We start from the raw sequence: 21727 nt of genomic DNA on the forward strand, positions 1-21727 counted from the left end.
TGTTTTTGCATCTGTGAACTTGATTATCCATAAGAAAGGTATGCTGGAGTTGTTAATGGTGGCTATAATTAGATTGGGGTTGTTGGGGTTTTTTTTGGGTTTTTTTGCTTCTGAGACAAGTATTTGTTCTTACAACTTGCATCTGTGAAGTCATTTTACTATGATAAAACACTTCAGGAAGCATTCTCTTCTCCAGCACTTCTGGAACACTCACTGGCACAGTGATCAGCCCTGTGTGTGTTCACCACAAGACTTCTCTTCCCCAGCACCCAATTTTAGTACTCCTTGCTTTGTTCACTGCTCCCTGAACTGTCCTGGAGCCTTCAAAGAGGCTGCAGTGATTGAGTGAAAGGCAGCCTGACCTGATTTGTGCCATGACCCCAGATTTTTTCAGAGAAAAGGCTGATTTGCATCACTGACTCATGATTAGGAGTTACTTTTAATTACTTTTTTCAGCTACCTTTCAAAAGTTGCTCCTACCATCAGGAACCCAGCAGTGAGCTGGCCCCAAAGCCTCATGCTACACCCACAGAGCTTTTATGTTCACATCCACTCAGCCAGCCCCATGGATTAGCTGAGCACACACCACAAAAAAAACAAAAAAAAGCTTTCAGAGGCACCTACTGCAGATCAGATAAGCCAGAACCCACTTTCCTCCTTCACAGAGTATACAAATTAAGTAGAACCTTATCTACTGGAAACACCACAAGAAGTCACATGTGCAGTAGCTGAGGTTCTCCAGGTTGACCTTAATTATTCCCTGCTGTTCTGGAACAGAACTGGTCATTCTTCTGGTCTGGGGAAGCAAGGCTATTCCTGGCTGCTGTGACCTCCTCCTGTTCCCCTACCTCCACCCACCAAGAGAGGAAAGAATCTGGTGCCCTACAGATCAGATCATTATTTTTTAATCATTCCACTCCACACATCCCCCTCCAGCACCAGCAGGACTGCTATTATACAGTGGTAACATAAGAGTAATAAAAAATCAAGTTTGTTTCAGGGAGAATATTTATAGAAACTACAGCTGACTAATCTTCCTGCATGTTTAGCTTATGTAATACAGGCACTTCAAGGAAAATGCACCTGATCTGTGATAACCTCACTCTATACAAAAAGTTAAAGGATGCTCTTGGCTTGCAAATACCAAATGGATTGTGCAAGAACTGCTTTTAAACAGCTTCATTTACACCACACATCCAGCTTCCTCCAAGATTCCCAAAACTCTTTGGTATTTTGGTATTTTCTCCTCACTGAGGGGCAGAGGGAGAAATTCTGGAGTAAGAAAATACAGAAGTAGCAGAAGCAACCAGTCCTCAAGTGAGGGGCACAGGAGTCAGGGTTTTATTACTGCAGCTACTTGGCACAAGGGAGATCCAGTCAGGAATTCAAAAGAGCTGGTGTTTCTTCTGGGCTGGGAAAAAGTTTCTGCAGAAACTTATTGTTACCCTCTTTCCTTTTTCTTAGCAAGTGGTTTGTTACTTTTCCCAGATTATTCTTCTCAAGATAATTTTTTTTTTCAAGAATTTGTTCCTTTTGTTTTTGTGAAATCAAAGACAGCTGTGTAAGTAGCACAGGAGTTTGATTAAAAGCTGACACTCTGGAAGAACCCAAGGAACATGCTGATGCAGCCTGCTAGAGCATCAGGATAAGCTCCAATTAAAGCAGTCAAATAATCTGACAGTTCTAAACAACTTCATAGCTAAAAACTCTCTAGGCAGGGATGACCTGAGTCTCACAACATAAAACACAGAAGTCATCCATAACCATGATATGATCAGGGAAAAAGAAAGGTAGCAACTTTAACAGCAAAAACCCTACATTTAAGATATTATTATACCAATTCCCATAGAAGTAATATGCCAGCAGAGCATTAGAATGCAAGAGGGTTCCCTTTCAGAAAGCAAAGGGTAGGGGGTAAGGAAACCTCTTCTTTCACATAATGATTTCCTTAACAATCCTTATTTCCAACATTTTACTGCTCCCCCCAGCATTCATTTAACAAGGAGGCAATTTTATTCAGTGCTTTAAGCCCATCTCCAAAGCTGTCAGCTAAAACCATTCACCACTGCAGAAAACCAGCAATGTTAATGCACAGCAAAACACAGGGTATAAACTAATCAGGTTCATTTCAAAGCATGCTTTTTATTCCAGCTACAAGAGCACAAGAGGTGGGCAAAGCACCATGTTTAGAGAATCCTCTTTCCAATCCTAAACCTCTCATAGCACAAGGGAAATGCTACTCATCTGAGAAGGATCTGTAATCTACCAAATGTCACTGGAATTGTTTGATATGGCATTTGGTTAAATACACACAGATAAAACAGAAAGCTAGATCTGACTTTCACTGCATTCAAAACAAGTCAGAAAAAACACAAAATCCCTTTCAAAGCAAAGTACTATGCACAGCTGGGTTTCAGTGCACAAGAGGAAAGAAGGGAAGGAGGAAGATTGTTGATCCACACCACCAGAGGCTTAGGAACCACACAGCTTTGTTTGGGAACTATTTACAATCTGCTCTTAAATATCAAATTAAGAAAAGGCTGCAAGTTTCAAAATTGAGACAAATTAGACTTCATAGCATGCAAGGGGATGAGAGACCTCAAAACCCACCTGCTCTGACATTCTGAACATTTTCCCAATCTATTTGTACATCCCACTTGCTCAAGGGTGCAAAACCAAACTGCTCCAATTTTAGCCTGAGGAATGAACAGTAATAACACCATGTTACAGCTGAAACTGTGCTACATTAAACATTATGGAGAAACTACATTTCACTCAAAGGACCATTGGAGCCATTGAAAATAAAAGCACAGTCCCAATAGTCACTTCCTAAGAAATCAAGTGCTTTCCCTAAAACTCTATCAAGGACTATTTGTTAGTTCACATTTTCATAAGAAGAGGTGATAGCTTTCTTTAACTTCAAGCAGTGGCAATGTCATTTTTGTGATTTCATGGACAGTGGAAGAAGTTCCAGGATGTCTGTTACAGCTTTTTCAGACACTCAAGCATGACAAGAATCTTCTTAGGCTGGTTTCAGTACCATTTAGCACAGAGGAAGAGATCAAATTTGCATCCATTTTGTGAATATAGGTGATCTCACCACCAGTGCACTGAATAGAAAGTGAGGCACTCAACTGCTGCATTCTGAGCTGCAAACTCCAGGTCTAATTTTATCAATACTAACATTTGGTTTCCCAGGGAAAAAGACACCCTTACAAATGCAAAGCTCCCTGTTCAATCCCAACTGCTGAACAGAATCCCAAATATTTGCCTCAGAAACACAAAATAAAGAATGTGGTTTCCTTCTTTGTAGCATTTGCAAGCACTGCTGCCTCTGAGCACAGTATAATATCACAAATATAATATCACTGATTCTGCTTTATATCAACTGTTCCATGGCACAAGCTGTCAAAGGGAAGATAATCTACTGCACTGCTGCTCCTAGCACATTTAGAGTGGGTAAGTAAAGAGAAAAATCAAAGAATTACCTATCTGCCTGTTCTTGGTTAGCAAGTGTGTTATATGCCCTAAAATCCAGAGAAAATGAATTATTTTTCATACCCAGTCTGAAAGAACTACCTGGATCTGTGTGTGGACCCCAAGTACAGAGGCATCACAGCACTGCTGTAACTGTGGGGGATTTTTAAAAAGTCTTAATAAACCAGGAATTAACAGTGCAGCAGTGCAGAGAGCTAGACTTCAATATATCTTCTTCAGACTTAAAACACACTGACAGCTTACTAATTCACAGCAACCTTGGGTGTTTGCTTTTATCATAATCTATAACAAAGTTAATCAGACATCTCTAGCCAGGAGAAGATTTCTGCAAAGCCATTAAGTGTTTACTACTGATCAGCAAAATGAATTCTGATCTATGCACCTTTGTGACAGTAGAGACTTTGTTTCATACTTTCACTGACAAAAATGCCACAAAATTTCATTTCCAAAATGCTACATAAAATAAACACTGACCTTTCACAGGCCTCAGAAAACACCACTTACTAAGAATGAATCAAAGCAACAGTAGTGATGAATTCCCAATGTTTTTTCACGTCCAAATGCTCAGAGATTGTGATCTCTGAAGAATCTCACTACAGAGCTTCATGTAGCAGTGCCTGAACAAGAGATCTTGTGTGCTCTGCAAAAGGGAAGGCATCTCCTCACTGAAGCAGCAAGAGTTTTATGCAAGACAGCCACACAAGACTGTGTTTATACACAGATGCAAGCTCTGAAACTCTAAAGCCACACTGCAACTCTACAGCAGAGAAATTTCCTACAGCAAAATTGTCACCCAGCTCATTTGCAGGGCTATTCCAGCCTGCCCACTTCTGGTTACACTCTGCAAGCTGAAGTTTCATTCCAACAGATAGTAAGTAATGTGCACAAGTGGCACAATGGTTTGTAGAACAGAAAATAAGTTTTAAACCACAGATAGTTCTCCCTCATTTTTTTTTTTTCCTTTGGAAATCCAGCTCTTTTTCTCTGCCAACACCCACAAAGACAGACAGCATACTATTACTATTTTTGTTCACCAACTTTCAAGAAAACAAGCCACCCCATATGTTTCCCTCTAGTTCTCTGGATTCCTTTGATTTTAAAGGCAAGGACACCCTATGGGGCAAACCAGACCAAGAAAACAGAGGATCTGTTTAAAGCAGTGTTTCCCCATGTACAGGCCATAATACCAAACAGTATTACAGGACTCAGAAGTAGCTTTTGCAAGCCAAATGGAAATTCAGCTGTGGAAATAAAGCTCAAGAGCCCAAGACTGAAATTGGAAGTGCACTGCCCAGCAAAGCATGACTGCAGGAGCTAGTTCAGAGACACAGAAATCAAGTAATTGATTACAGCTGCCTGGCTCAGAGATTCCCTGTTGCCCTCAAGTTTTTATACCTGACATCACTCTCCATAAGGGCACCTTGGCCATGCTGCACTGCTTCCAGCTGAAGAGGGGAGTGGTACAAGGCTAAAGAGCTTTGCAGCCACTGCAGTGCAAGACTCAGATTATGTCTGTACAATCTCATTTTTATGTGGGTTTTGCAGATAGCAAAATTCTTATCTGTCCTCCCTTGCCCAGCTAAAGGTGCTACACACATTTCAGAACATAAATCACAATTCCCTTGCTACTCTGTCAATTCTTTGGCATTATACCCATAGGAATATCTCCAAGGGCCTCCCACAACTGTTTTCCTTTCCTCCTACAGCCCTATCAAAAAAAAGCGTTTGTAAAAATCTCCCAGGCTGCACCACCTTGAGGGGGAGCAGAAGATAAGAATGACATCCAGAAATACTCACACCCCATCAGTTTGTTTCAGTATCTTTGCAAAACTCAGAAGCAAACGTCCTGGAACTGCCCATTACAAAGGAACAAGCCTGAAATCTACTAGAGAGGCATTCATGTCTGGACAAATTCCAATTTTTTCTTTTCAGAGTTTTAGCCAAGGACAGAAATCCTCCAGTAGGCTAATTTACAACCACTAGGAAAAGGAGACTTTCCACATGCTGAAAATTTAAATGTTTGAGTAACACAGAATACTATTCTTAGCTCTGAACTGAGCTCATACATAAGGCAATGTAAGAGGCTGCTAAACTATGTGAGACATTGTTGACAATTCTCAAAGCAGTTTCAGGTCATGTTCAAAATGACTCCAAACAGCTGGTTTTCAAGGAAAAGACAACATTCTCAAACCTCTTCTACATCCACCCCTCAGTTACTTGGGGTAGCAGAACATTTGTGCCCATTCCCACTCAAACTCGACATCCCAACACTGTTATTACTACTGCAGGCAGCAGAGGTGAAGCAATAGTAGTGACAAGGAGAACAATGAAAAACAAGGAGTTTCATAAGCCAGGGAACCAGCAAAGCGTGATTTCCTCTGGGTACATGCCTTGCAGTTGGATTCCTTCTTTGTCTACTGAGGTGACAGCTCCAATTGAAGCTTTTCCTCAGAGGTGAGGATCAGCCACATGGATTCCCTGATGTCTAACAAGGAGGGGGTGCAAACCTCATTCATCTTTGCAGCCTCTCCTCACCAGAGCTCAAATAGCATCGGGAGGCTGTGGGATGAAATCAGTTCAGTGACATCCTTCATTTCCAGTTACAGACTACAACCTCAGCTGTCACCACACCTCTCAGTAAATCCCGGTGTATTCACCAGAGCAGATGGAAAATGACTGGGATAGGGAGCCCGTGGTGCCAGCAGGGCTGAGGATTCAGTGTCCTCCTGCAGGAAATCTGCCTGGACAGCCAGGAGCAGTGACTGCTTCTCTCCAGCTGTGGCATCTCCCTCCCAAAACTGACACCTCGTTCTGTCCCAACACCAGATCCTTAAACAGCTTATCCCACACCACAAACACCAGCAGTTCCAGAGGCTACAAGCAGTTATGACCATCAGTGTGAAACAAGCACCTGTTCCTCAGAACTTCTCCAGATTTTAGCCACCATTTCTTTACACCAAGACAAACTGCCCATCTAAACAGTCATTATCTGGACTTTTTTTCTTCCAAAACAAACAACAGGAAACTAAAAGGTCCAGTCAAATTCTGCTTGTTAAACCACATTTTTTAAATTTTGACAATAGTTGTCACACTGCATAGGTCTGCACATCAAATAAACTCCATCCTTTTCCAAATACAGAGTTAAGTCTAGGAAGAGAAGCAGGAAGAAAATTAAATGTGTATTATCCCTAAACAGACCAGCCTTTAGATTTAATAATAACTAATTAAACCAAAGGCTGCTCACAATCACTTACACAAGCTCCACTTAGTTCATGCACAAGTAAGAATGGTGCAGGAAGTGGGAGAACATCCCTTTGTACTCATGGTTACAACAGATGAGTTGTTTTACCAATGAATACACTTATTTTCTGGATATTAAAGAACATCATACATTCTTATCTTTTTAACTCAGCTACGTGTTATGGTCTCTTGACCTAGGCATGACAAACTGATCTTTAATTCATTTCTCAATCTCTGCCCAGCACAAAGTATCCCACTTTTACCACCTGACATATTCATAACTAATTTCATCAGTTCACAAAAGAGAGACAGCTGGTTTTTCTCAACTGTCATCTCTGCCCAAAACTTACAAACAAGCCCATACTCCTTCTGGCTTGGGTCTGAATAGAGTCTGCAACTGGACCCCAGCCAAGCCCAAATCCAGTTCCTTCCTGCCTGCACTGGCTACAAAATGCCCAGAGGTGAAAGAGCAAATCACTTTTGCCACAAGAATCTGCTTACCCTTTAACAAAAGTATCATTTTACTATTGTTCACTCTACAACAAGAGATTTCCAGCAGGTAAAACCATAACATAAACCAGTCTCCTCCAAAGAGCTGAAGGTGCAAACCAGCCAGACGTGATCAGAGGCCAATTCCTGAGCTGAATTTGAAGTCACATAATAAACTAGGAGGGTACACAGAGCTTGACTTAGACCCTGCTAATCACTTAAGCCCTGGCTTTGCTTACAGAGGGAACTGTACTTTCTGTAGTCTTCCTGCATCCTTACATGGACAGCTATTTGCTGGATAACACCAGTCTCTGCATGCTACAAACTCCAAACTTGCAATAAAACTGGATATATGGCACTCCAGTTTTGCAGCTGGAAATGGATTGCACAACCAGAGATAAGGCACAGCTAAGTGAGCAATGGAACTCCAGCATTTGTGCTCAAACATGGAAAAAGGCACCAAACCCAAGTCAAAAGTTAAAGCTCTTTTGCTCTGACTGCAAGCAGACTCTGAAAATACTGGAAAAAACCCAGCTTAGTTATCTGTCATAGGCAAAAGATGGAACATATCTAGAGACTTTGGGAAAGCTCCATTAAAGTCTTTCAAATGGGCACAGGGACTCATCACCAAAAAGGGTAGAAAAGAATATTTGGGTATTAAGAAAATATTTGTGGAAAAAAATTGCAGTGCACATCTCTAAAAGCAAACAAGCAGCTTGCAGTCTCCTCCCTGGCACCTTGAGCAAGGCATCTCACCCAGGGAACAAATCTCAGCAGTCTGTAAGACCAAAGCACCACAGCTTCCATGGCCACAGCCCGTGGAGCCAGATCCTGCAACCTCCCAGAACGGCAGCACCATCCCAAGGGGCACCTGCATCACCACTGCTGTTCTGGGGCATCTCTCATCTTTCATTCTTTTCATTCTTCCAGTGAATTCCAGCCTAAAAAGTAAAATAAAAAGCCATGCAAGGCTTATCCATTTGGCGATTGCCAAACTTCCTGCTCCAGTTTTTGCTCTGATGGAAGAAGTCACTCAGCTGCTCATATGGACAAACACCTGTTTCCTCATAGATCTGCCCCAATCATTCCATTTGCTTAATTTGCCAGTAGTTTTTTGGCAAAAGCCACCAAGGTACTGACAGCCCATTTAATTAAATCTTCTGGCAGAATCAGATGAGGGAACACTTAGGAAGAATTCCTCTGTACTGCAGTCCTGCAGCAGGGCACTGCCACCTCTCCCATCACACGCTGGAATGGGAACTTCTGCCACACAAAGAAAGCCACACAACAAACTCAGGAATCAAAACTCACTCTCTGATGCACTGAGAAACTACTCCAGCAAATTTTAAGATTCAGAATGCAATTCAAAGTAAGTATTGCACATATGTTAGCAGAAAGGTTAGGGCAAGCACAAGGTAATAAATCCTATCAAGTCTGAAAGATTCTTCTTCAGCATCAATATGATTTTGAATTCAAGCATTGAGCTGCACAGCTATTTGCTCTCAGAGGTCAAACACGCACTAGGAGGAAGGCAAGTTGAAAGTACAGCAACATTTTGGTATATTAGTCAATGTTCCATAAAAAACACAGTCAATCTGTGAGGTGCTGAACCCTGCCACAGGATGTGCTGGGAAGCAGGAACCACGCAGCCCTCGCTATCTTTCACCAGCTCAGAGTCTCCTGTGAAAGGAGAACACACAAACTCTGCTCCTGTTTCAAAGGCTGTGCCTCCACCAGCACTAAATCAGACACCAACAATCAAAATGAATTCATTCTGTTGCACATGAAGAAATACAGCTGTGCTTACATCAAAGTTTCAGCCCATTAACTTCTGTGTCCAGACTAAACAGTTCTTTCACTCTTCCTAGGGGCACATGCTCCAGGGTTTGCACATTTGGGCTCCAGTTTATTTGTAACAGGCAAGCAGAGATTTAATCTTTTATTCACTTCAATTTATTTACTTTCATACAGTGACTAATTGTCTTCACAGTCAGTCCCACTCTGTCCTCACCCATGACATTTCCATGCCTTAAGAGGATACACCTTAGAAGTTTGAAGTCTGCTTGTTTGTTGAGGCATTGCTAAAGCCAGCCAGTTTGAAGAATAAAGTTGTTTCATGACAGCTAACAAACAGTTTCATTCAGAATTCTAAATTAAAGACAGCACACATTTCTGGGTGGAGAGTAATTTCAAAGCCCACTAAACACATCATTACAGTTCAGTAAGTGCTTCAAAAAGTTAAAAAGCATTCCTCACAAAGACTGATAACTTCTTGTCCTCAATTCCTTGAATACAAAAAAAAAAAAAAAAAAAAAAAAAAATTTGCAACAACAGGGGTCAGTTAACATCACAGTACTCAAGGAGATGACCACAATGCTTCTTGGCCTTCTCCCTTTAACTTATGTGCCAGCTGTCTCATAACTTTTCTTGCCTGTCCCCAGTCCTTTGGGGAGGCACAATAGACATCTTACACAGTACTTGATGCACTGTGCAGCTGCCTGCTGGCACCTCTGGTAAATACAATTAGTTGCTACAGAGCAATGTAGCTATATCATAGTTAATACAAGCAATAAATGAGACAAAAGAACATCAGGTCTCTATTGACAAACACTGAGGGCACGTGTGGCCTTTGAACCAATTCCCTAGAACAGGAAGCCTTGTGCTACCCAGATCAGGTACAGCCCACACCTACTCCATCCTCCTTGAAACACGAGTTGTATCTACAGAGAGGTCAGAGTGCAATATTAAAAATTATACTGTTAAATAACCTGAAGTAAATCATTTCCAGAAACACAGAGCAGAGCTTGCTTGGTTTCCCTCCCTCCAGCAGAAACAAACTGCTGTTGAAAGCAGGATGCCTAAGCAGGTCCTTCAGCTATCAGCACCTTCATATCATTCCTCATCAAATAGAGCTCATCTCCAAACCACTCTGCTTTTAACACAATAAACTCTTTGGCTTTGTAGACGTTGTCTGTATCCATTTCCACAACTGCTGTTTATAATGTGATCCCTCCAGATGACATTTCTGTTGTGAAACAGAGGAAAGCTTTTAGCTGAATTAGTCTCTCTTCCCCATGAGCCAATAACTGCTGTACTACCCAGCTGTGTGCATGCTTCCCAGTGACCTCACACGAGCACTTCCAAGGCTGGAATAGGAAGAACTGAGTGAAACTTCATTGCAAAACAGCTGATACTTGCTATTTTTAGGAACAGGGGTTATACTAATCAGAACAAGTAATTGTAGAAGCATTGTCTAGATGAAGACAATGCAAGTCCAGTGTCACCTTGTTCACACATCACTCACAACCCCATCACAATAAAATGCTGCATCCTCCTGCCACACGGCCCTGCAGTGACAAGTCTTCCAAGACCAAATATTTTAAACTGCTGAAGCTTCACTGTACAGGGATTTCCTACAAGGACTGCCTTCCTGAATCCTAAAATCTTTTAACTCAAGCCAGGAAGTGTTGTTGTGGGAAGGGACAGGAGAGATGTTTATTCCCAGGCAAACACAAAGACAGGTTACTCTTAGTGCTGAATCCCCAGCACCACGATGCCTACTCAGACTTTAAGAAAACCCTACAAGCAGTTTGCTGCCTGCTGTCCTCCCCCGTTTGTTTGGTGTTAAATCGTTATTCTGTCATCAACAGTGCAGAGACTCAGGGACAGCATTTGCACAGGAGGTCACATCACAAGGTCACACCGAGCAGTCAGCACAGAGGGGACACAGCTGGTGCTGCAGAGGAGCTGGGACAGCACTGCTCCTGCTCCTGCCCTCAGAGCTCACTAACCTCTGCTTGGGAACCCCACTGCTCTCAACTGTACCCTTTGCTTAACATGAGCACCAAGACTATTCCAGGCTAGGGAGTAATAGGATTAAAGCTGTCTAATCCCAGATGTTACTTACAGTTTGTCAGACAAGCCACCAATTGGTCCCCCAAAGTACAGGAATGTCACTAGGAACTCAAGACCCAGGACTAACCCACATAAAGCTACACCAGGAGATGCCTAAAAACAAAAATGATGCAAAGATAACAGAGACAGAAAATTCCGAACTGCATCTTATCAAGAGGGAAACAAGCCCTCTAAAGCAAAGGCAGGAGCCCTTCAACATATTGGTCTACCTAGGTAAAGTGAAAAATGCAAGGGCACCATTTGGTGATGTCTTTATAAAACAAATAAATGAGCAGCTTTGCTTCAGAAGTCTCTGGAAGTGGGCACACTCCCTATGCCAGCATCCTCGTTCCTGTCCCTCAAGGTTTAAACTCGTGACAAGTCACATGCAAGCTTTCAGTGCTGACCTTGGGACAGAGCAAGAATAAGCATAAGGATTTCTGTTGATAAAAGAAAAAGCATCCTCAACACAAATGAGATTTAGGGTATCAAACAGTAGAGGCAAAAAAGGATTTGACAGCACAAAGTACACTGGAAACCAGCTCAAGATCCTGACTCAAGCTGGGAGCTTAGACCAAATTCTCCTCTACTTCACTTGCCTTGCTCACCACAGGACAAATAAGCCGTAAGTATGACAGTGAAGAATAAGCAGACAACAGAGATGACACCACAAGAAGCACTAAAAAACACTGCAACTACCACGCCAGAGGAGTCATTTCTGGAAGGTTTCACAGCCACACCAGTGACAACCACCCAGGACAAACTGAGAACCAAAGGCTGTGCAGACAACACCAACAGGAAACACAACACTTCTGTAGGACTTTGCAAACAGCTGTAAAACTTCTCTGCTGGTACCCTGAACTAACAAACCCCACCTAGAGCAAGGTACTACACTCACACACCTTCTCATTAGGGTACAGAAGCAGGAGGTTGTTATCTTAAAGTATCAAGTTTATACCTTCTATCACTGCTGAGCAAGTTGGAGAGCAGCATTAGTTCTGTAAGTATAAACCAGACAATTTCAGTTTGAACTGGATAATAAAAAGTTCCTGACTTCTTAGGAAAAATCTGTTCTCAAGCAACCTTGTAATCACAAAGAACAGCCTGCTGTTAAGAATGAAACATGAAATTGCTTAAGTAAGATGCTGCTTTCAGCAACCAAAAACAAACCTTAACAGCCTAGAAAGTAATTTCTTGGTTTATAGGCATATTTTAAAGTAGAATCAAGTGGACTGGTACAGAATTTACCCATTTACAAATTTCAGCTGAAAATGTAAAACTATTCATCCCTGATTCTGCCAGGACAGAAGAGGAACAGCTACTTGGTCCTACACAAGAAGTGCATCAAAGGCAAAGTCCTACATTTTCCAGATTTGTTTATTCAGAGTAAACCATATTCCATATTTTAAGAAAAACCCCTGAGTCTTTACTTCCACATGTGTGACCTCCTGCCTGTACACACCAAGGGGATTAGTTTAACTTGCAGAATGCACTCAGTTTCCTTTTTATAACAAACATTAAACATGCAGACGTTTGATGCTGTGATTTGCTTCAATAAACACAGATTTTAGAGTCTGACGTTTCTGCTCTCTGATTTTACATCGGTACTGAGATGTTGTGAATAAAGCCTACAGCTGGATACAAATCTGCACTCTGAGAAAGTCAAAAGTACTCCAAGGAATAGGATAGCTGCAGAAAACCAACTCAAGTATGTTTTCTTTCTTAGCTTAAATGAAGCAAAACGTTTGTTCTATCCAGCCATACACAAGCTCTCAAAAATTCCACAGACCTTTCCTCAGATATAATCCTTTCCACTGTTCTCCTACACTGCAGTTAATGTTCTATTCAGACACAATTCTTCTGGTGTTTGATTAATCTTCTTGCAAGTTCTGAACTGACCCTGATCACACATTCACAATATGCACATCATAAGATCCACCATAAACCCAGCACAAGACATAAATGTTTCCAAGAAGCCACTGTCAATACCGAAGAAAAAAAAAAAAAAAAAAAAAAAAAAAAAAAAAAAAAAAAAAAAAAAATCTGCTTCTCCAGAACAGCAGCCTTCCAGCCATGACTGCTGGAGCCAATGCTCCTCAGAGAATCATGACCTTGAACACATTTAACTGGTAGCTCCCATTATGTGCTACACTCACTCCTCTCTAAATGAAACCTAAAGTACATTCTCAAAAAAGGCTTAAAAGCAGAACTGAAGTCACCTAAGCAGTTTCACCAATATATCTTCACCAGCTAGTGCAGCAAATCACCAAGGCATTAAACCAAGCCTCAGCCTGGTATCAGACAGCAAATCTATCTTCGTGCAAACTAAGTCCCCAGTTCAATCCCACAGCCAGGATGACTCTCCCTCCTCCCCCAGCCCATGCACAGAAGCAAACAGCACTCAAGGACAAGCAGAGATCCCACACTTCATCTCCATTTGTCAACACCACTGGAAACCTGCACTGGCTTCTTCCTGAACAGCACAGCAAGAGATGAACTAGAGTTACATGAAAAGCCAGACAGGTAACTTCAAAAAAAATGGAAATGTGTTTATAAGCTGAAGACACTTCAGAAACTTTATTTACTCTGCAAGGAGGTAGTGGTAGTAGAAACTCTGATCAGTCAGAAAAAGCCAGTATAAAAAAGAAGAATTTAAAAATGAATGTCCCTTGAGATTAACACAAAAAGACTGTTTCAGATATAAGCTGCTTCAAGTATAAAGTGGTCTATCAATGAGAAGAGCTTCCCAAAAATTACCACACAATGTATGACTGTAAACATAAGTGAGAATTTTTGTAGAATTCTAGAATGGTTTGGGTTGGAAGAGACCTTAAAAACCATCTGGTTCCAACTCCCCGCTATGGATAGGGACATTTTCCACTAGACCAGGTTGCTCCAAGACCTATCCTTTCATTCTGTTTTCTCAGAAGGTTAAATTTAAGCAGAACTACAGCCTGTTTATTCAAGGATGTCCAACACTCCACATTAACAATGCTCACATAACTCACAGTGGCTTCTTCCAGCACTGAAGCCTCCAAATTAACCAATTCATTTATTTTAATGGTAGGCAATGGAAAATTCACACATATAATGTTGACAGCAGTTTCAAAGTGATTACTGTAACAACACTGAAGGACAGCCCCTAGAGTTTTGTCTGGTTAAATTTTAAAAATGCATTAGATATTGCAAAATCCAGTAAGTCTGTAAAACAAAGTCTTCCCAAGCTGAGGATGTACCAGGCTGCACCTCCTTGCTAAGGAGTAGCAAACACCAAGAAAGCCTTTAAGGTTAATAAGGAATATTCCATTTACATGCGCACAACCACCAGAAACCCCATCCAAAAATGCCATACAACAAAGCATGCAATGTCAGGTACAAATCTTTCACTGCTACAGAACTCAGCCACTGACTAGTGACTTCTTATTTCCCTGCTGCTCCATTTACATCATTTTAATCAAGTGACTTTCCTGAGAGGTCACAGCTGCCCCTCCCCATGGTGCAGTCCCAAAGGATTTAGGGGCACCGGGCCACTGACACCTGGACTCAGTGACAGTCCCCCTGCAGCCAGGGACCTTCACACTTCAGCTGGCTGGAATGACACTGCTGGAATAAAGGCTGCAGGGCACAATTCAAAGTTAGGGGACAAAGGGGCCAGGACACACACCTCAAAACATTAAGACACCAGAGAAATCAAACAAAAGCTACTGACAAACAACACCCTGACACTATTTAGGTACGTGGTACTGCATTCAGCATCTCCTTAACTCCCCCCAGCCCCACGTTCCAAGAAATATATAATGAGCCATTACTTTGACAGGACTTCAAACAATGCTGCTTTCTTTTTTTTCTTCAAAAAGAATTAGAATATGAATGTTTCTGCTTCACCAAGAAATCCAGAGCCTTTTGTGAGCAGATGATGCTACGAGCAGATGTACACAAGCAGATTCACAATAAAGCAGATGATCTCTTCTTTACCAGCCATCTTGACCTGTCTGGCTCGATTTACATAAACTGTTTCTATTCACTACAACATTGATTATGTAAACCTCGGCAAAATCTTAACCAAACACACGCTGCCACATCACTGCCAGCACAGAGCCGGGAGAAGGTTATTTAGAGATGTGTTTGCTGCACCGACCGACACGAAACGCCTCGGGCTTTACTGGGGCTCACATTAAGGCAGACTGAGCAATCACAACTATTGCGAGACAATAAGGAACGTGCCCTGCTGGCAGAGCCACCTCCTGCCAAAAAAACGCCTTCCCCTCGATGTAAAGGTCAAGGTACAGCAACCACGCTTTAATACTCTGCTAAGGCAGAGTGAGAGCAAAAGATAAAGGGAAAGTTTTGTCATCTTAAAAACAGGAGCTCAGCAGTTTGCCAGGTATGCCAATTCCTTTGTTCATCATCCTTTTCACCACCTAATTTAAAAGTCTCACAGTTCAAGACACAAGTTATTCATCAACATCACAATCAAGGCTTTAAAAAAAAAAAAAACAACCCACACAGCGTCTCAAAACAGCTTTTTCTATTTTTCTTTTTTTTTTTTAATCTAGCTGCGAGGCTGTGCTATCAATTTTAATCAGGCAGTTGTAACAAGAGCTGCAACACTACGCTTCTGCTGGTCCCCAGGTCTCAGTTTCACTACAGGGAGGAGAGCAGATTTACATTGTCTTATTTAAATGAAACTCCAGATTACAAGATTTTAATACAAAAAAGGTATTAAGTGGTTTTTTTAGCATACTGAACAGCTTAAGCTGTTCCAAGAGTTCCTAGTCACAAATGTTGAGTCACCAAAGAAAAGACAGGGATGTTTGCATTATTTATGATGCTACAAACAACATTTAAGACACCTTTGATAGGACACGGAGTAACCAACTCCTGAAGTAGCAAAGGGCACTTAAAACAACAATCTTCGGTCTAAAAATTAAAAATACAGTTACAGAAGTCATGAGATTTCCTGGACTGCTTCCATCACGTCTACCTAGCCCTACATCACATTGTGTGAGCAGTGGCAGCCCCATTGTTTGAGACACCGTGACCGGAGAGACCCAGTTCCCCTGCACAGGCTCCTTGTCCCCGGCTGCACTGCAAGGACAGGATCTGTTCGCGTTTTCTGTACATCTCACACCTACAAGATGCAACCTCAGTAGTTTCAGAGAGCAGCTGAAACTCAGACAGGACCTAAACGCAGCCATACACGTTTTATTTAGATTTTATTGGCGTGTTTCAACACACGCAGTGAAGATCAAGAGCCCAGCAGAACCGATAAGCCGAGATCAATGCGTTCCCATATTAAAGGCAAAGCGCACCAGACTTTGCCAGGTTAAGATCAGAGCCAAAACATTTCATACTTCTGTACTTTCAACTGCTGCTAAAAATAGTAAAGCAACAGAAAGGAAAATGCTTCCAGCTGTGCACAAAGAGCCTCTGCAGCACAACATCAATTTATGCACTCTAATTTAATTAAAGATCCTGCATTATACTATGACTTTATTGTCAGAGACAGTGCTGCACAGCTGAGCTCACCCTCCATTGCCACAACTGAAACACTAAGAACGTTTCTTGATTAAATTTAGTGTGATATGGGTATTTCTCACGAATCAAGGGACTTAAATTGAAGGATTCAAGTACCAGCTACACCACGCTCATGATAGCAGCTGTGTTTTATTCCACGGTAACTGCATCTTGACCCAGTCTCGTGACAGGAAACATTTAGCATCCCTTAAGGAAAAAAGGTGCACTACTGGATAGAGCACCCAGCCTGGACTGCTCTTTTTCAAACACTTCTTCTGCAAAGGTGAACACGGCTCTTTAGGAAAGGACCGAAATAAAACAAAAATCCCTAAGAAACCGGAGAGGGGTTTTCTACGACCTTGCAGCAGATCTGTACCAGATTCTGGGGGAGGCTGAGTAACGCAGCGAGGCTGTGACTGTGCTGCTTCGTGGCTGGCTCCAAACCTCTCCGTTGTGTTTAGCACTGAAAAATTACTCCATTAACCATACGTTAGCACGAATTAAACTATCAAAATTAAGCATCTCCGCCGAGGTTCGCGAGGGCTCTCAGCAAGGCACGGCTTAGACGCTTCTCCCTCATCTGCTTCCGCGGCGCCCAGAGGAGCTTTACCAGCAGGGCAAACAGCGTAATGCCAAGCCGATTACTTTAAGATCCATATCAAGCCGAGAAAATAAACATTTCCACGACGAATCCGAATGTAAGTGCTTCACCCTCCTCCTCCTCCCGCTCCTCGTTCCAAAGTCATCTCCCTGCCATCCGCACGGAGGCAGCGGCCGAGGGACGGGGCCCGCAGCGGGGCTAGTGAGCCAGAACCCCGCAAGAAGTTTCTTCCCCAGCCCCGCCGCGACCTCGATGTCCGAGAGCGGCCGGACCCCGCTCCGTCCGCCGATCGGCACCGGGACCTCGCTCCGTCCCTGCCCGCTCCCCGCTCCATCCCTGCCCGTTCGCCTCCGCCACCGGGACCCGCAACGGCCGCACCGCGCGCCCCGTCACGCACCGGGACCTCTCCCCCTTCACTCCTCCGTCCCTCCCCATCCATCCCTCCCTACTCCTCTCAACCTACGGGACTCCCCCCATCCATCCTTCGCTGCTCCCCCCATGGATCCCTCGGTCACCGGGATCCCCCCCCGCCTCCAGCGGCCGCGCCGCGCACTCGGCCGGCGGGAAGGCGCCAAGCGCCACGCGCCCCCTCGCGCCCCCCTCCAGCCCCGAGCGCTCGCTCGCAGCGCGGAGACGCGGCCGGCGCTGAGCCGGAGGCTGGGAGGGAACAGCCCCCGCCGCTCCGGGACCGCCGCGCTTCTCCCCCCTGCCCAGCACTCACCCCAGCACCACCAGCTCCCCGTACTTGACGGGCTCCTTGTTCAGCGCGCACAGCTCCTCCTGGCTGGGGGAGAACATGGGGCCGCCGCTGTGGTAGCACCGGCCGCCCCCGTCCCAGCCGCCGCCGTGGGGGCGCGTCCCGAGCGGGCTCCGCTCCGCTCTGCGCCGCCGGCCACCGGCAACGGCCACTACACCGCGGGGGGCGCGGGGGCGGAGCCACCGGGGGGGACGGACCAACCCGCCGCGCCGGGGGGGGGGGGGTGGGAGGAGCGAACCGGCGCCGTGCCCCCCCCCCCGCCGGGCTGCGAGTGGCCCCGCCCTCCCCGCGCTCATTAACTGTCGGCGGACGGGGCGGGGCTGGGCACGGCTGCGCTCCGCCCCCTCCCACGCACCGCGCACCCCCCGGCACTGGCAGTAGTGGTACGGCCCGGCCGTGTTATGTAAACATAGAGTAAAGGGGACCCGGCCGCTCTTAAAGGGGCCGCGCACCCGCGGCTCGGGGGCCGGGGTCACCTCAGCCTGGGTTCCACATCACCCGTGGGGCTCCACATCCCCTCCTGCCCTCGGGGCACGCCCAGATCCACGGGGTGTCCCTGGAGCCCAGGTTTGGGTCGCTGCGGGGCTGGGATCCTGCGTGGGATGGGGGTCCCGAACGGGCTCGCCGTGGCTGTGGGGATCTGTGGGGATCTGTGGGGATCTGTGGGGATCTGTGGGGATCTGTGGGGAGCTCCCGGCTCAGCTCCTGCCCCAGAGGGAAGGGCTCAGCCCAACCCACCACAACTTTCCCTGGGGTGTCCCAGCAGTGGGGCCACCCTCAGGCCCTGCCCTTGGGGTGCTCTCCTGCCCCATCTCCTGTCTCCCATCCCTGGAGCTGGCAGGAGCCGTGGAGCTCACAGTGTCCCCTTCTGTCCTGAATCTCTCTGAGGGGACAGAAATGCCCTCACCCCCTTTGTTCTTCAGTGGTCTTCCAGGTCCTTCCCAACCCAACCCATTCTATGACTTCAAGGATTTTTTTCCTGCCTCAGTATCTCCCCCACCACCACCCCCTTCTCTCCCCTTTGCCCTCTGCACCTGACTAAAGCCAAAACCAACAAAGATCGGCTTGATGTTAATCCATGGTGAGGACAGAAATTCTCATTAGCTGGTATTTGAGGTTTGCAACCCATTATCAAAGACAAAAGCAATGGGAGAATCCCCCTTTGCTGAGGAGCATCCCTGGGGCCGGCACAGTCACACTCCTCCTGCTAAAAGCTTTTCCTCTGACAGAAATTGTATTTAGCTATTAATTTTACCGGTAATATTATTTTTCTGTCGTTCTGGTGAAAAGGTGAAATGGAAAAACACAACCAATCTCGAAGGGCTGCAAAATGGAGATCTTCCCAGGGGCCGTGTGAAGAAGACAAGATTTTATTGAAGACAGGGAGCTGAATTATTACAGATTTATCTTCTTTATTGCTCTAACAAAATAGAAAAGAAAGCTGGGCTGTAAGTCACTGTCAAAGGAAACAAATACATTCCCAAAACCAGTGTGGAAAACAAAGCTCCCGGCGGCATCCTCTTCAACTTCTGCATTTCTCCCCTGAAAACAAAACCTTGGCAGCAGCCTGGCTTTCACATGGCATTAACAAACCCCAATACTCTTCCATAAAATGCTCAGCTCAGATGGGCTTCCACAAGTCAGTGATGTGTCTGGACTTAGAGTAAAAAAATCAACATCCATAAGTGCAACCAGTAAAGGGAAATAGAAATTTGAGAGAACTAAAGTTAGGTGTTCATGTAAATTTCTGTTCAAAGTTTAAACTTTCCCCCTGAATTTCCTTCTAAACCCTGAAAATTTTAATTAGACAGAAATATCCCTGTCTTGAGCACTTGCTATGAATGTGCCCTTGAACAAATCCTTCCTTCTCCTAATATGCTGACTGTATTGTAAAGCATTGACTGTTCTCTCCTATATTTGTATTATTCTTCTTCATTGTCACTCTCTCTTTTTTTCTCTACATATATTTATTTATTTATTTATTTATTTATTTATTTATTTATTTATTTATATACATATATACACAAAACAATGTATATCTGTATATCATGGATATACCTCAATAATTACTTATCCTTCTACCTAACTGTAGTGGTGGATGTTTGTTTGAACTAAGGTGATAATATTCCACTGCTTTTATGCAAAAGAAAACTGAAACTGTTATTTGGACTAAAAGCAATACACTCCAAAAGACCTGGTGGTCATGGCTAAATATGTTTCTTTCTTTTGCTGTAGATTTGATGGTTGTCTTATATGTAAAAACCTGGGGCTGGAGGGATGAGGAAGGACCTTGGAGGTCTGATTTTGACCCTCTTTTCCACTTCCTCATTTTCTAACACTGCTCTTTTTGGAAAACAGGGGGAAGTTGGGCAGCTCTACACCCTTTTCCCAAACCTGCACGTTTTTTTCCTGGCACACAAACCAGGTGCATTTGCTGTCCTTAAACACAGAAGTGACTCCCACTCCGTGACTACAGAAATGTACTGGTTTGCACTGCTGAAAAAAGTTATTAAATACAGAAAATTATCTTCTTGGCTTTGCTGAAAAATGAATGTGCAAGGGAAAAAAGATCCCAGTGGGATTCACAGGGGAGTATTTACATCTGTGGTGTTCATAGGAGGTGGATGAGCTGTGCTGGGTGTGGAGCACTCACCTGGCACGTACCTGTGGTGGGAGACTGTGACATAAACCCTGAGCTTGGCCTGATCCATTATTTTTTTCCTTTGAAATGTGCTTCACTTGTCCATGTCCAATCTCTTCATTCTGCCCATGGGGTGTTTTAGGCTGAGGAAGATCAGCCCCACAAGGTGTTCTGAGGGCTCTCTTGCCAAATTTTAGTTTTTCTCATTTCAATTCCCAAGAACCAATAGCTGCCAGCATGGGAAACCTGCTTAGAATTGTTTAATATTTAAAATTTCTACGTTTTGGCTAATGAAGCAGAGCCAGGAGGAGCAGCAGCTCTGCCACATGACACAGATCCCACCCCAAATCCCAGCCCCTCTATTTCCCCCAGCTCCAAAAAATTCATTTTGCAACTGCTACAAGCAACCCTTGGCTGGCATTTTCCCCCAACCCCATTGAAATAATTGAGAAATAAACCCACAGCTGCACTCTGCTACTTTTCAGCTCAAAACATCTTTCCTTTTTGGATTTGGGATATCTCAGGGTGGCTTTTTAGGGCAGTGAAGGGAGGTTTGGTTGTTTTCCAACCAAAAAATACTAAAAGTGGGAGTCACAGATAACTTGGAGCTCCTTCTAGGCTGCATCCACACTAAAAGAGGGATTTTGCTCCCAGGTTTAGCACCAGCAGCTGTTTGGCTGGATGGAGGAATATCCAGCCAAGCCAGGCAAGCATTAAAAATCAATGTTTGAAAAAAATAATAAAAAACCCTAACATGAAGAAATAGTACATGCCCATTTATTTTTAAAATGCAATAAAAAGTTATTTTAAATGCAGGAAGATTAATAATGCTCTAATTCAGCAAAGTACTTCCAGATGTGCTGGACTCTGAGTGTATTTCAGTGTTTTTATGAATCAGGGCTTAGGGAATGGGTTTCAAAAGCACTGAAAGAGGTTTTTAAAGGGGAATAAACCCAGGAAAGGAGAAAAACTCTCTCAGCTCTAAGATTAGCATCAAGCAGGTATCACCTGGGTGGGTGATACCTTTCAGGCTGGAAAGTCTCCAGCTGGCAGGTGAGTGAGGCTCTCAAGCAACCACCAAGTAGAAATA

General features: G+C 44.0%; 1 protein-coding gene across 2 annotated transcripts in view; it reads right to left on the reverse strand.

Annotated features, from left to right (window-relative positions):
* PELI2 (pellino E3 ubiquitin protein ligase family member 2) overlaps positions 1-18212 on the reverse strand; it is a 69919-nt gene extending 51707 nt beyond the window's left edge. The window contains exon 1 of one of the 2 annotated variants that reach the window (XM_056492913.1): positions 17961-18212. In XM_056492913.1, coding sequence (XP_056348888.1) covers positions 17961-18037 — 77 coding nt within the window. In that variant the 5' untranslated portion in view covers positions 18038-18212. The remainder of the gene's footprint in view (positions 1-17960) is intronic. The other variant, XM_056492914.1, reaches the window with a different exon arrangement.
* Positions 18213-21727: the final 3515 nt, after the last annotated feature.

Source organism: Oenanthe melanoleuca, chromosome 5, assembly GCF_029582105.1.
Source record: "Oenanthe melanoleuca isolate GR-GAL-2019-014 chromosome 5, OMel1.0, whole genome shotgun sequence".
Taxonomy (NCBI): Eukaryota; Metazoa; Chordata; class Aves; order Passeriformes; family Muscicapidae; genus Oenanthe; species Oenanthe melanoleuca.